The sequence below is a fragment of the Mixophyes fleayi genome, chromosome 6 (assembly GCF_038048845.1).
Source record: "Mixophyes fleayi isolate aMixFle1 chromosome 6, aMixFle1.hap1, whole genome shotgun sequence".
In the NCBI taxonomy this organism is placed as follows: Eukaryota; Metazoa; Chordata; class Amphibia; order Anura; family Limnodynastidae; genus Mixophyes; species Mixophyes fleayi.
The window spans coordinates 28,645,822-28,662,312 of NC_134407.1; the positions used below are offsets into that span (position 1 = coordinate 28,645,822).

General features: G+C 39.2%; 1 protein-coding gene across 5 annotated transcripts in view; it reads left to right on the forward strand.

The window, feature by feature from the left end:
- MYOF (myoferlin) overlaps positions 1-16,172 on the forward strand; it is a 128,861-nt gene extending 112,689 nt beyond the window's left edge. For all 5 annotated transcript variants that reach the window (XM_075216129.1, XM_075216128.1, XM_075216131.1 and 2 more), the window contains 14 exons: positions 853-978; positions 1,506-1,661; positions 1,939-2,030; positions 3,744-3,914; positions 4,961-5,109; positions 5,720-5,859; positions 6,497-6,585; positions 7,001-7,096; positions 8,143-8,284; positions 9,925-10,024; positions 11,801-11,976; positions 14,575-14,684; positions 15,017-15,164; positions 15,659-16,172. In XM_075216129.1, the coding sequence (XP_075072230.1) occupies positions 853-978; positions 1,506-1,661; positions 1,939-2,030; positions 3,744-3,914; positions 4,961-5,109; positions 5,720-5,859; positions 6,497-6,585; positions 7,001-7,096; positions 8,143-8,284; positions 9,925-10,024; positions 11,801-11,976; positions 14,575-14,684; positions 15,017-15,164; positions 15,659-15,697 (1,734 nt within the window). In that variant the 3' untranslated portion in view covers positions 15,698-16,172. The remainder of the gene's footprint in view (positions 1-852; positions 979-1,505; positions 1,662-1,938; positions 2,031-3,743; positions 3,915-4,960; positions 5,110-5,719; positions 5,860-6,496; positions 6,586-7,000; positions 7,097-8,142; positions 8,285-9,924; positions 10,025-11,800; positions 11,977-14,574; positions 14,685-15,016; positions 15,165-15,658) is intronic.
- Positions 16,173-16,491: the final 319 nt, after the last annotated feature.

The following is a 16,491-nucleotide window of genomic DNA, read 5'->3' on the forward strand; positions in this document are numbered from 1 at the left end:
ACTCCCGGGAAAGTGTGGCAATCTCGGATCTGCCCACTTCACTAGGAAATGCCCAGTGAAGTGGGCAGAATTAGGTCCCAAACGCAGCGATTCACTGGGCCCCACCCCCCGCTGTCAAAAGACGCATTTGCGTCATTACATCACGGGGCGGGTTCAAAATGACACGCATTTTGGAGCCCAGACCCTCATCACGCCCACCTCCCCCGACAGGCTCCCGGAAACCAACTTTCTAAAGTTGGTAAGTATGTACAAAGGACGGACATTGTAATTGTGAGTGTGATTAGACTATGCCCTTTTGTGACACTTTTTTGATTCCTGAGTCGTCCTCTCCTCTCTCTCCATATCATGTTCCCTATCCTCCCTTATTTCTTCTCTTCTTTTATACCTCCTTATGTGTGTTTGTTTCTCCTTTTGTTACCCATCTCAGGGGCAAACGCAGAATTTGTAGAGGGGGATTTCCACGCCACGCCGCCAGTGGGCGTGCCCAGCATGCATAAGGGCGTGGCTATAATTTTAGACAGTGCTTGGCTGCTCTCCAACTCTTCCTATCCCCATAATATACATGGACAATGCTGCGTGGACTACTGTTAGGTGCACGTAGCTCTCCCTTTTCAAGCAGAGCCGTGTGAAGTGGGGGCAGGGTCCAGCCACCTCAATTATACAGTGCCTCAGGCTTGGAGGGGGGTTTCCAGGCACTAGGAAACCCCCCTCGGTTTGCCTATGCATCTGAGTAGTGTTCAGACAGGGTTGTTGTCATATTAGTAGAATAGACCATCCCCAAACCACTCAATTGTTCTATGTACTCTTCTGGGAGTATTATGCTTGAATACTGTCCTGCTGGCCTTGTTACAGGTGTACAACTGTGAGCTGGAAGAGGTTCCAGAATTTCGTGGACTAACAGATTTTTGCGAGACCTTTAAACTGTACAGAGGGAAGTCTGAAGAGGATGACGATCCCTCGGTTGTTGGAGAATTTAAGGTAGGCGGTTTCTGGTCAGAGCTAGACGTTTGTAGTTGTGGCACACAGAAGTGCCCGGTGACCAATCTTCTTACACACAAAATCTGGCATCAAAAGATGAACTTTAAATCTCCAGGGAATGTACCAAAGGTGACACTTTTTGTAAAAAAAAAAAAAAAAGCTTGCTTAGAGGAGAGTACCCTACTGTCTGCCACGGTTCAGGGTATACTCTTCTCACTCCTCAAGAGTAGCCTCGTCCATCAACAACCAGATGGTAGGAGGAAGAACCGCCTCCCCTGACCACGTTGAACATAGTAGGTACCAGTCGGGTTAGAGGGATCACCATCCAAATCTGAATTTTCTTTTTCCGCAAAATATATCGCCCATTGTTTTAGACATGGTCAGAATGTTGGATAAACAAGTGATATTGCATTTTTTTTTTCTATCCTTGTTAATTGCAGCATATTTATCTTTTCTATGTAACAATATATAATGGGGGGGGAAAAAAGTCTAAAAAATAAATAAAATAATGGTGTCGCTGCTTACAGGGATCCTTCCGTATATACCCTCTCTCGGATGACTCCAGCATCCCCTCCCCTCCACGACAGTTCCGCGAGCTGCCTGATAGCGGATCTCAGGAATGCATTGTCCGCATTTACATTGTTAGAGGGATTGATATGCAGCCGAAGGACAACAATGGGCTGGTGAGAAATTTACATCTGATGTTATCCACTCACTAATTATTACATGATCTACAAACTATATTTTATATATAGTACAATATAGTGTGTGTGTGTATATGTGTGTGTGTATATGTGTGTGTGTGTGTGTGTATGTATGTGTGTATGTATGTGTGTATGTATGTGTGTGTGTGTGTGTGTGTGTGTGTGTGTGTGTATATTTTTTATTTCATTCATATGCAATTCATTTTTGTACAAGTATTTCAATGTTTGATGCATGTGTTACTTTGTTTGCTTCTAGTGTGATCCTTACATTAAGATTACTTTGAGTAAGAAAGTGATTGAAGATCGGGATAACTATATACCTAATACTCTGAATCCAGTGTTTGGAAGGTATGGAATCATGTTTAGCACCTTCTGCATATGTCACTGTGCTTTGGCTATTTTAAGCTGCTAAGAAGAAAAATTATAGCCAATGTGGGAATCTGCTTTCTCCCTTTATTTCGAAGTTTACCTTCATGACATGTATACAATAGCGGTTTTATTTTAACTCCCCAAGTGCTCCACACATTAGACAACCTACTTGGATATGTACTTCTCCAAACATCTGGAGAACCACAGCTTGGCCAAGGTCTAGAACCTCAGCTGCTGTTGTACAGATGGTTAGCTGATCTCTTACCTTGCAGATCCTTAATCTACTAACATCTGTAGAGAGCTGCCCTCTTCCCGTTACCTCTTCTCTGAGACATTCATAGTGGATTTATTTAGAAACCAGAAGTTTCATAACAAACCAAAAACTATAGTCAAAAGTTCTCATTGAAGATTGTTCGCGAACCACAGAAGTTCAACTCTGCAGTTTGCGGAACTAGATTTTCTGGAGGAGCGCAGAGATTTGTGGGCAAGATGGAGGGATAGGATTATTTACAAGGGGTAAGGGTGTGTAAGTGGCGCAGTCACATGCGTATACCTGACTTTGTGGGAGGACACACAGGCTTTTTATCAGAGATCCTGGAGATAGGGTCTGGCCCTTCTGCTTCTAACAGGACTCGCTGTGCTCCTTCCATTTTCACACATTTCCACCTTTGTAATAAAATTCTACATGTAATCCAGTCCTGATGTCCTCTCACTCTCAGTATTCACCATCCCTCTGTTGACACATTTCTGCTGACCTATGCATTGAGCTGGAGGAAAGCTGCCGCTTAGTGTATTCCGCACCTATGCACAGGCCACCTGTGTTAAGTTAGCTCCCAAAATTCAGGAGCTAGAGCAGCATTTTTAGTGATGAAAGGGGACGGGGGGAGCTCAGCTTCTTGCCTTTCACCAAAATATCCATATTCTAAGTTTGTCTACTTCCTACAGAAAGGATATGGAGATATATATTATATATATATATATATATATATATATATATATATATATATATATATATATATATATATATATATATATATATATATATATATATATATATATATATATATAATATAGCGGAGTATGTACAAGTTCTTTTGTTGTGCTAAGGTTGGGAGTTTTACTCTACACTCTACAATTATATTGATGTTTGCATTAGGTCTGTCAGCTCATTTAATAGGCAAGAGCGGAGTACAGCTGGTAAATTAGTTTTGCGTTTAGTTCACAAAGTAAAAATTAAATACAAAGTACTTTTTTAATAACTTGTGACATTTGGTAAGGAATGTCTCCCATATGCTCCGACAGTCCCGCACCTCAATCTTCTTTCCTACCAAAGCTTGCCTTACGGGCAGCATCATTGTTCATGGTCCCCCCACGAATATACTTTGTTGGGGTCTGAATGTCCTCAATGTTTCTCTTTCCCCATAGTATTTCTGCAGCCTTTCAGTCCTTGCAGTAGGATCCTGATAAGCCGTCCTTGCTTCATACATTCATTGTAATAATTATAGTTCCAGATCCTTTTACCAGTTTTCAAGTTGTTTATCCTTTGGATCATATGGTAAATTTGCTTTTGGCTGCAACACAGATCTAAAAATCTAGAAGTAGGAAAAAAAATCCTGTGCCTGGTCTTGGAAAATATATATGTAACCTAAACATGTTTTCTTTAACTAAGTTCCTTAATCCTTATTCCTGCAGAATGTATGAGCTGAGCTGCTTCTTACCCCAAGAAAAAGATCTGAAGATCTCCGTGTACGATTACGACGCTGTGACACGGGATGAAAAAGTCGGAGAAACCAAAATAGACTTAGAAAACAGATTTCTTTCTCGGTTTGGGAGTCATTGTGGGCTGCCACAGACGTACTGTTTGTAAGTCTCTGAATATTTGTCTGCAAATAACAGTCCTGCTCCAACTCCATGAGTCATCAGTCCGTTTATCGCATGATTTGCCGAATGCAGGGACTGCCTATAGTCAGAGCTGGATTTACCGTTCAGGCCAATTGCTTAGGGCAGCAATAGTTTCACTTTAGTTTTTTCTTTGCCAGTTGGCATCTGTTAACCTGCACTGTAAAAATATCTGAGGGGGTTCTTGGAGAGAGGAATAGGACTGTGTGGGGTGCATAATTACTAATTTTAAAGAGTAAATATCCCTGATATCAAGGGCGACGTTGACACTAAATACTCCATTGCCTCTAATATTTACCTGATTCTCAGAGCCTGAGTAAGACCCCATGGGTCTTGGGCAAGTTAACGGTTTGGACCTTCATGTCTCGGCTGCCCCAACACACACAAACAGTTTAAGTATTTCTGGCTCCTCTGTGCCCACAGGGCCCTATGCAGGAGCCTAGGTTGCTTAATGGATGTTTTGGCTCTGTTTATAGGCACTGGATGTCATCGTTCCTATTGCATTGCAGGATATTCCTCTTCAGTGTCCTAAATTCAGAGTAAATGCATCCAACCTCCCACTATACTAGAAGTATTAGTGTTTTGTAATAGGTAAAACTTGCCTTTAAACACATTGCCGTTTTAAATTCGTCCGGCAAAGTTGCTGAATATCGTCTATGTGCCAGAATCGCTTCTTAATACATTTACCCCCTGGTGTCTGTTATGTTGTATGGTGTGGTCATGTTGGCTAGAAGAGGCGATGGGGCTGTATCTGCTGCTCCTGCTGTCCCTGATGTCTGCGGTGCTCCAGGGTGAAGGACTGGAGACCATCTTGGAAGGACTTCACTAATTTAGTAGAATGGGATGTTCAAAGGATATCTCCTATTAAGCTAATTATATATTTCAAAGTAATAATTGTTATGTATTTATGTGGGTGTTTTACTTGGAACATAATGGTAAGAACATCTAAACATCTGCCGTTGCCTCGAACATTCACTAACTTCCTGTTAATATTCTATTTCCCATTACAGATCTGGGATAAATCAGTGGAGGGATCAGCTGAAACCCACTCAGATCTTGCAGAACGTTGCCCGTTTAAAAGGAGCCCCACCACCCGTGTACTCAGAGAATGGAAATAAAGTCAGCTTTTTAGGGCGGGAGTACTCACTGGAAGATTTGGGTGAGCTGGTCCCCTGACCCCGATACTTAGTACTAATCCTCATACTATAGTTTACAATTATTCAAGACCACTTTCTAGTCGTTTAGCTATTTAGTACATTTTATTGTTTGTAGATCTTGTGTTTATAGGGTGAGAACAATCTATGTGCTTCTTATCGGATGAAAACGTGCATTAAAATGTATTTTAAAAAGAACACATGGGGGACATGTATGAAAAGCGCTCCGTTGTGACCTGCACAAAAGGGTTTGTAACTCACAGTATCACTCGGCGATCCGATTCCAACTCATTCCTCTGGTTTAAAAATGACAGCAAATGTCTGGTTGCTATGGGTTACAAAACATTTATGCACCAATTTGAGGTGGTTTGTTTATAACACTGGCATACTTCATTCATAAAACGTAAGTGACTCATCTGAAAATGTATCAAAACCATGTGCTCAGATCATGTATGTTACCTTTAGTACATGTACACGTGTAAAGCCAATAACGGACATGAATAGATAGAATATGATAAATTAGAATCTTTCTAATCTGCTTTTTTAGGGATATTTGCAGGTAGATAAGTTTTCAGAGAAAACCTTATTAACAACAAGTTATAATGTTTTATTTAGAAGCGAACAAAAAAATACATCAGCACCTTGGAACCCCCCAGGAGAGACTTGCTCTTCATGTGCTCAGAGGCCAAGGGCTTGTTCCAGAACATGTCGAAACCCGGACATTATATAGCACCTTCCAGCCAAACCTCTCACAAGTAAGTCTGGCTCACGCCGATCACTATTTATAGGTATCTTAACTATTGCGGTCCCTGAACTATCACAAGTGCTTTATAGCACTGGGCATACAGTGACTTTATCAGTTGGATTGGTATTTCTGCTGTAATCCATACAGCGTTCTAGGATGACACGATGGCCCCTGCACATTTCCTTCCCTGGTGAGCAGCTAGCGCTTCCCGGCACCTAGTGTGATATGTGCCTTTGTATGAATTCAGTTCTTGTGTCGGCTGTGGGCAGCACGGGTAGCTCAGTGGTTAGCACTTCTGTCTCTCAGCGCTGGGGTCATGAGTTTGATTCCTGACCATGGCCTTATCTGTGTGGCGTTTTGTATGTTCTTCCCATGTTTGCATGGGTTTCCTCTGGGTGCTCCCACACTCCAAAAACATACTAGTAGGGAATTTAGACTGTAAGCTCCAATGGGGCAGGGACTGATGTAAATGACAAATATTCTCTCTGTACGGCGTTGCGGAATTGTTGGCGCTATATAAATAAATGGTGATGACTCTCTAGAGCAAATTTTCCAAATTGTATTTTATTATAACAGGTCAACACTACAGTTTATTTACTCTATTTAACCTGACATTCCATACATTGAGTTCATTTAATTTCATGCAGGGAAAAATAGAGATGTGGGTTGATGTCTTCCCTAAGAGCATGGGTCTGCCAGGACCACCCTTCAATATCACACCCCGCAAAGCAAAAAAGTAAGTTTTATAAAGCTCTGGTATTGGCAAGATGCATAAAAGATACAAAGTGGTTTTATAATTTCATAGTATTACTCGGGTGCTATTCAGAAACCTGTCCGTGTAGAGTAGAACACTCGCACTGTTCTGGTCAATTTCAACATATCACCACAATGTTCCAGTCTGCCCCCTGGTCATTTTCATGTGTTTGAAAAGATATCAATTTGTTATAATCATTTGTAAAGACCTGGGGGTGGGGGTGGTTAAGGATTTATCTATGGCAATGTGTCTGGTTTTAATGCTGTCCTTCTGCATAGTACACTTTCTCTTGTTTATGCACAGTATCATTCTCAGAGTTTTCTACATATTGTATCGTGCAATGATTTTAGTGCATGAGTACACACGGATTGTCATTTTATAATGTTTTTGTCACTAGTTATGTCCTCCGTGTGATTGTTTGGAATACTAAAGATGTTTTGCTGGATGAGAAGAGTATTACTGGGGAAGAGATGAGTGATATTTATGTCAAAGGGTAAGTTTATCTATGTTTTTGTTAATTCATCATCTGCCCCCCCCCCCCCCTCCCAAATAATTAAGTTATATATAGTCAAGATCCTATTTTTTGACATGCCTATATAGATTGAACTATTTTATTGAAACACTGATTGGTTGCTATAGGCAACTTCTCCACTTTTTCAAACCCACAGTTTAGTAAATTTACCCCCTGGGCTCCTTAGTTTTCGAAGTAGCTGATCCAGAACTGTATAGTGAGAGTCTTTACCCCCGTCCCCCAAACCTACTCTTTGTGCACCAGAAAGACCTCTGAAGAAAGAGAACCCGATGCCCACAGAACACAATTTTGAGCCTGCCATCATTTAATAAATATTTTATTAATGTGTTTTTTAAATGTATGAACAACACAATATAATTAAAGGACATGACGTCTGTTGAAAATGTTATTTTGCACCCATACCTGTATCCGTTGGGTATAGTCCTCTAGTATTCCTCTGGGCCTCTACTTGGGTATTGTGCCTGAGATATTTTAGTATAGTAACTGATGACGCTCGGACATTCAAATCTCATTACAGGCACTCAACGTCTCTGCTCAGATTTTCTTTTTGTTGGGGTCCTGATTTCTCCATAGGTCCTTCTGCAACAGTAAAAAGGATCTCTATATAAATGTACCTTAATTTGAAATATGTAAATTGTAAAGGTGATTTGTAGTAGAAAAAAACAACTAGTTAGAAAGCAAAGGACCAGAACCCACTCTTTGAATTGCAGCGTGTGCTTTGTTGTATTTACTTTTCACTAAATGAGCACCAGATGGGCAATCGGAGACCGAGCCAATCCTGCGTCTAAAGATTTCAGCTTCCTACACTTGTTACTTGATTTCATGGCTGGTCTGAGATGATCAGCATGTGAAATAAGCCTGCACTCGACGCTTTTCTTGGTAAAACACGCTCATAGTTTGTAATCACTACAGCCCTTTTTTTTTTTTTTTTTTTTTTTTGGATGGTACCAAAAGCTCTAGTTAAGGAGGTCACATAAAACCCAAATATGTTTGCATATTACTTTCAGTTGGATTCCTGGCAATGAAGAAAATAAGCAGAAAACAGATGTGCACTATCGGTCACTGGACGGTGAAGGAAACTTTAACTGGCGATTTGTTTTCCCATTTGAATATCTTCCAGCGGAACAGCTCTGTGTTATTTCTAAAAAGGTGGGTGCTTAATACATTGTCGTGCCTGTATTAAATATGTTGAGCGTAAAACACCAGATTCCTCTGTGCGGTAGAGATTCACTCCTGCAGAAGTTTCAAGACTTCCTTAAAAGTTAAACTTTTAGCGTTGTCAGTTTTCCTAGTGCTGGTTATTAAAGCCAAGTGAAAGCTACAGGTTAAGTACAGAAAAACTTTTATATATTTTGTTAATCCATCCCATCCCGACCATAATGTTCTAAAGTCCGAACATACAGCAAATAACTCTCCATCATAACTGTTGCTACCAGTGACCTACAATATTGGAGGCTTGGTGGGCAGTTAGGTGACGACTAGTTTTTTGGGGTCAAGGAATTGCTTTTTGAATTAGTGATTATGAGCAAAGGAGCCAATATTTCCAAATAATTGGAGGTGCGCAAGTTACCACAACCACCCCCCACTATATCAGTATGTTTTACTAACATGTATTGCAGCTCTAGTATGTTTTCTAATCCCACTATTGTCCATGATTTTATATATGTTTTTGTTGGATATATTTTTTATCTTATTATGTTGTTTAAACACTCAGGAAATGTATCAAGCTGCTGTTTTTTTGCCGTTTTCTACCCCGTCGCACATCGCTGGTGACTATCACCTCCAAACCACCAAATGCATTATCCAGCTTGGAGGGTTAAATCTCAGATGTCCAGCAATTTATGGAGATTAGAAAAATGTCTAAACTGAACCAAAGTTGTTTTTTTGTTTTTTTTGTTTTTTTTTCTCATGTTTTTTTCTTAGACCTGCTTCTGATATACTAGACAGGTCAAATAGCAAGGTCTATCTTGCCATTGATAACATAAGAGAAGGAACCATTAAATTATGAATTTTGGGGCAAGCATATAAGGCAATATTTTAAAATGTAAAATAAGGGAGTAATATTTCAGAATTAAAATAAGAGAACAATATTTTAATTGGAAAATAATTATGATGGGGCAACACTTATTATTTCTTGATGGGGCATCATGTATATTGCACACTTGTGACAGCACAAGTACTAGCATGCACTTGTACCCATGTGCATTGTCCTCCTCATTGCCTTGTGTAGTGCAGTGACTGTAGGAGGAGGTACAGTGATGGTGCAGTGACTGTAGGAGGAGGTACAGTGATGGTGCAGTGACTGTAGGAGGAGGTACAGTGATGGTGCAGTGACTGTAGGAGGAGGTACAGTGATGGTGCAGTGACTGTAGGAGGAGGTACAGTGATGGTGCAGTGACTGTAGGAGGAGGTGCAGTGATGGCATAGCCATTGTAGGAGGAGGTGCTCGGTCATAATGTGTGTGAATATCGCCAAGAAGCAACAATTGTTTTTTTACTTCTTTTCTGATTATTCCTGAATCTTGGATCTCCTGATAAGATTCCATGCCTACATTTGCATTTGTATGAGCCATTGCTAACTAGCTATTTCCAGCTCCCTGTGATGTCTCGATAGGTCCTAAAATGTGGGTTAGGTGTAGTAGTCCTTTTATATATAGCGAGTTGGACTGTTCCATTGCCAGGGGACCTGTGACATATTAGATCATTGGAAGCACAATTGGCAAGAATCAGAATAAGAGTAACAGAATATTTGGCCTCCTTTACAGCTTCTCTGATATCTTACAATTTCAGGAACATTTCTGGAGCCTTGATAAAACGGAATTTAAGCTACCACCAAAACTATTACTTCAAATCTGGGACAATGACAAATTCTCCTTGGATGACTACTTAGGTATGGATTTCCAGGTTTTAATTGTGATGCATTGATGTTTGTGATTCATTTCCCCAATACACTTCATTAAAAGAACTTGAAGAATTAAAGCTAAGATTAATCTCCAGAGGTCTCCCCCCGCTTTCCAGGGAATGTTATGTGCCCAGCTGTGCTTTAATTTCTCAAATGATTTAAGGCTGATTAGAGATATGATGCTCAATTGTTGGGATTCGGTGGTCAGGCAGAGCGACAATGCCTCTTAATGCCATTGGTTTGGTTCTTATTTTATGAAATTACCACTTTTTAAGTTTTTATTAAGATCAAAGCCTGCTTTTAAATTTGTCAACAGCCAACCAGGTGAGTCATGTGATTCACATTAGTGAGACACAACTGGCCTTGAATCTGACCATTGGCGTCTCTAAAATACATGTACGGCAAGCCATATGTTCTCCATGCTTACAGGAGGGAAGGCGAGGCTCTCTAGGGGGAAGGTCGTAAATCAAAAAGACACTTTTACTAGTGTACTAATTGAGTCAGAGAAAGCTTTTACCAAAATTATTGTTTTGACAATAACCTGCTAGTGTGTGGATGTTTGACCTGGTCTACCACAAAGAGGTTCTGATGGCATTAATCGAAATGTATCTCTAGTAAAATGTCTAGGGAAATGCTCAAAGCTCAGGGATGTGGTCATGTGTTTTGGGTAAATGAAGACAAACAGAAATCTTTTATCTAGAAATGTATCAAAATAAAGATTTATGCAAACTCTTGAAGCAAAGCAATTCTCCTATAGAAACTACAGTTTTTCGCTATGAGAATGTAAGCATTCTATAGTGATATATCTGTATAGTCAGTGCTTAATTTGTATACAGTATATAAATAAAGTGGAACTGATATGCGGGAAGGGCATCTATAATTACCTTTAAACATTAAAGCCTAAGAATTGCCCAAAACTGTGTCCCAGCACAAATTAAAGCCCTGTATTCAGGACGTAGATCTTATTGTACTTTATTAACTTTTGCAAGATGCTCCAGATCCTAATTCAGGTTTCTTTTTTCCTTCTTTTTTTGTGTCCGTAAATAGTAGCTATAGGATCCAAATCCAAAATCGGTGTGCTGCAGTAGCACCCGCAACCATGTCCAGGTGCTTTAGGGGTACATGACATCATTTTCCTCTCCCTTTTTAGAATTGGGAGCACCATGTGATGACCTCACCAGATAGTTGTCCTCACTGGTGGTCCTACAATCACAGGTCTGAAGGGAGTACAACTAGAACCAGTTATGCAGGACAACAGAGGATAGACAAGGAGGGACAGATGAGCTACAAGAAATAGGGGGGGAGGGGGGAGGGGGCAGGCATGAGGGAGAACATACAAGAGACTAGGGGGGAACAAATGTTGGCAAGCCACCAGGAAGACAGGCAGTGCAGAGGAGATTTGAGAAGTTTGAGGCAGAGAAGATGCAGCTTATAGAGAATGAGAGTAAGTTATAGATGTTTGAAGCATCGTGATGATGTGTGTTGCTGAACTGTAGGAGAATAGAGCAAATGGCATAAGGCTGAGTTGGAACAGGTTATAGGAAGAAAGAATTTTGACAAGAGCTTGAAAGTTTGACTTTGAAAATGTGCGGTGTGGCTGTTATCAACCAATAGGGGAATATGTGTTTAGCCCATCACCCAATATTCTAGTGCCATCAAGAATTATATTTGAACAATGTAAAAGTCAGCTGTTGAAAAACGTATTGGCCATAAAAAGCTTACAGGATTATGATTTATAAAACTTAACCCAAACACTCTCTCTAGGTTTTGTCGAACTTGATTTACACCGCACGATAATCCCAGCAAAAAGCCCAGAAAAGTGCAATCTGGATATGACCGACCTGACCAAACACTCAAAGGTCGCCTCTCTATTCGAACAGAAATCCATGAAAGGGTGGTGGCCGTGTTATGCCGAAAAGGATGGGAAACGTATATTGGCTGTAAGCATACAAATTGATTCTGCGTTTTATTCCCATTCCAGTACTGAAGCCAATATGTATGTACAGTATCTGTTCACTAACTTCCGTTGGGGAAATCAAAATACTGAGGCTTCCACAAATTGCGAATGACCAGAGTCGCATTTATTTAGGAATCAGGTGCCCACCTGGTAGAATATTCATACTAGCATAGTTAAGGTCTAGTACCGTAATTGATAATCACACAAGTTTCTCCAGATGTGTCCACCTTTAACTATCCTCAATTTCTGAATGGAACCCTCTGTTATGAGACGGAGAAAGCGTTATGCTGTCACTAGTTGGACAAGCTGCAAAATGTATCGCTGTAATATTGTAGGTTCTTGGTAGCATTCTTGAGCCTGTGATAGTCCCCTCCACACCTCCTATGAGGGTCATGGCTTACAATCACCCATAAGATGGGTGGTGTGGACTGTTGGTGCACTGGGTAATAATACAAATAAATTTAAAAAACAGACAGTAAGCCCCCTCCCCACATCCTTAATCGGCATCGGTACTGGTTAGTCTGGGCTGCTTTCCTCCAAAATATTGAGATAAGAAGCTTGAGGCCCCCTCCCTGCTACAGTAAATTCAATCCAAGCTTTCTCTGCCGTTTGGCCAAGATCAAGTGTAGGATCTATTCTTTTCAGGACCTTCACAACCAAATTCAAAGGCAGTGGTTTTTTCAGAGGTTCTCCATACCAATCAATGTCTTTGAAATCAGACCATTTATATGTACCTTTCAGAAGTGATGTCCACGCCATCAGGATCCAGACACTCTAATAACTTAGCTTAACCTTTGAGAGGCACTTGTATACCCTGAGCTATAATGGGAACATTTTGAATCCTGCAAAGGTTGGAGAGCTGTGATGGCCACCCTAATCATCTACATCCCAGTGGTGGGCAAATGGAAAGACTTTGAGTTACCAGACTCTGGTTATTGGTACCTAATGGTCTTTGAAGATCTTGAAGATGTTTGGGCCCCACTAGAAAGATCTTCTGGTGTTTCTACTTCATAATTTCCAGGACCTAGGAGTTCCCTGTTTCAATGGTTACATGAAAGGGTTCAGCAGCACCCGCTAGTTTATAACCAATTGGATTTGGATGGCTACTCTGTGGCATGGGACCGGTGCTATTCTATCAGACTCTCTTGTTTGTGCAGCACAGGGCTTGGTCAAAACAAGCTTGCGTATTGGCCACTTGGCCATCACTACGTATTCTTTCCAAGTTCTAGAAGGTGGACTTTTGTTAAGACTCCTTTTTTCTGGAAAAGTCCTCCAGATGTCTGTTACTCAATGGTAGGGGAAAAATCCTTAGATTGACTTTTGGACATCCCATAATCTCTGCCCCCCCACTACAGATTTAATAGTAAATACAAAACAAAAATCCCATTTTCTCCATATGCACAGACCAGGTCACCCAGGAACACGGGGCCTCTCTCCTTGCTGCTCTTTTCTTGGTTTTGTCTTCTCGTTGGGCTAAACAAGAGGGAGCAGATTGTTGCAAGGGAGAGAAGACTGTTTTTATTTTTTTTTGTTTTGTCCAAACCCATCATCTGTGTTCACCTACAGCATTGGAATGATTTAATGGCAAGTACAAAATCCCATTTAAGCAGTTTGTAGGAGATAATTCTTGTGGGCATATGGAATAGAATTCACTGAAAAGCACAAACCTTTTATAAGTAAAATGAAAATAATTAGTTAATTTGTTGACTATTTGTGTTTATTAAGGGATAAAAGTATGTATTTCTGACCAATTACCAGTAGTATAATCCATATATTCGACCATATTCTATATTAACATGTTTAATAAAAGCAAATGGTATAATAAAAATGTGATTTATACTGATCAATCTTTAAAAGATATTAACATGAGGCTTGGAATATTACAAAATTGACAATTTAGCCCAGGAGATTTAACATTTGATACTTATGATTTTTTAAAGAGTTCATATAATGTCAAGTGTATGAACGCATGACCAATCCTGTACTTAGTTTGAGAAAGGCTTGTCCTAACAGGAGACCACTGCTGTATTAGTCTTGCAGTCCTTGTAAAGGAAGTTGTTTTCAGGTGAATTAAGCAATGTAAAATTGAATATATTTTTAGTTTTAGTTGTAATTACACTGATCATTGTGGAAAATGAGACTTTTCATATTGGTATATTAGTTTTTCCTTTTACATTTTAATGATCTCTTCTTTTACATCATTGACTAATTATGACCATTTTTTAGATCTGTTTTTTTTGTACTATAAACTTCAATACATTGGTAACTTGTATAATTGCACACATTAGATTACACTTGTAAACCTCTGTGTAAATGGAAGCTGTACGCTATAGCGATAACATAGTTGTATAACTGTTTACACATTTCTGCCATTCTTAAAAGATTGAAGACAACAATTTATGTCACTTAAAGACTAGTTAGCATTGTTGACATTTTATCTACCACAGCTGCTTTTAACACACAATGACCGGATAGAGCGCATGAGAAAGATTGATACTTGGCTAGAATGCATTATTTTTTCTAAACAATCAGAACAAGGTGTTTAGTGAAATGCCGTGAACTTGTTTTCATTTGCCAAAAGGGGAAAATTGAGCTGACTATGGAAGTTTTAAATGAAAAAGAGACAGAAGAACGGCCAGCTGGCAAAGGACGGGATGAACCCAACATGAATCCCAAGTTAGACCCACCAAAGTGAGACCTTTTTTTCATTGGTGTTTGAGAATGGCATACTTCCTTTTTGATCCTCTGCCAATTGGGGTCGGCATCTCATTCTGATTTGGCAACGATCTATGATTGCTTTATCATTTTCTGATTTGGCTCTTTCCCTTCTTCTTAGTCCTGCATTTTTATTCCTTTATTTTAAATCTTTGCTTTCCCTGTTCACAGGCTTATAGCTCCTTTCTTTTCACGTAGAGTTAATTATTAATTGAATCGCATTATTTTCCCCGGCTTAAAGTACCAAACTCTTTCTTTCTCTCTTGCTGTTTGTTAGTGTGATTAATATTGTTTCTTTCAATATGCAGCCGACCAGATACCTCCTTCCTTTGGTTCACAAACCCATGCAAGACAATGAAATTCATTGTGTGGCGCAGATTTAAATGGATTTTCATTGGCATCATCGTCCTGCTGATCGTACTCCTGTTCCTCGGAATATTCTTGTATTCATTGCCGGTAGGTTTGTGTGTTACCATACTTTTTATATTGCAGTTAATCAATTGAGTTAATATGTCATTTTTTTATATTTAGTAGTAACTTTGGTTATCACATATTCCCACCCCTCATCTGGTGAGGCCGATGAGAACAATGGTTTATGCTTTCATGTATACATATTTTTCTAAAGGTAGTGTCTGTAATATCTTATGGATAATCATTATTATTTGATTTATCCTATTATTTAAAGCTGTTATTATTTTCTTGTATATAAAACAAAATGTGTACTCGTACAGTTCTAAGCCCCCCCTTTTGTAATGTCTGCAATACAAAATGATGATCAATTTATTAATAACAAGTAAACTGTTAAAATGCAAGTGTGTGTGTTGCTATTGATTTTTATCTCTTATAATTGCAGGTGTTTTTACATATTTTTGTTTTTGTCACCAATCAATAAATATGTACATAAATAATGTTCATGATCGCTATCCTTTTTTATTTTTTTTTATTTGCAGAACTATATTTCAATGAAGATCGTGAAACCAAATGTATAGAGTACAGAAAATATAAATTACAGATGTACGTTCTTCAGAATAGTGTTTGGCCTCCGACGTTGGACCGGATCTTGGAAGACCCTTTTAATACATCTAACCTTGTCTGCTAAATATAATGAATGCGAGAGACCTAAAACCAAGGTTAAAGAAGGTTCACGGGGTCATGACTTGTGTAAAAAGTCTTTTTTTAAAATATATTTTTCACAAGTACACCTCAGGTGTGGGTTCATAACTTATTTACTATACTTTTTTTTTTTTCCCTTTGAAAACCGCATATTATTCCCTTTATTGAAAAGCTGAATGTAAAGCAGTGAAAGGGAAGGTATGTTTTATGAAAACATATGTGCAATAAAACAAGTCAGTATACATGTACAGGAGGAAAAATACAAAGCACCGATATATTCTATGTTTTATATAGTAATTTTACAATTATATTGAACTACTGTATACACTAAATAAATATCACTTTTTTCAACTTTTCTGTCCATAGTTTTTTGTTTTTTGTTTTTTCAGATGTGCGGTATAACGAATATTAAATTATAACTATTAGGTTTTTTTTCTAAGAGACTAAACACACCATCTTCTCTTGTCCAATGCCTAGGGCTATATATGGAGTTTAAGCTACCCTAGGTATTGAGTGAATATAAATTAAGTATATTTGCACATCAGATGCTTATGGATCAACAACCACTACTTAATTTTTTTTACTGGCAAATCCAGGTGCTTTGAAAAGCAAGCAACAAAATTATTATTAATTTTTATTTATAAGGCGCCACTAGGTGTCCGTGGCGCTG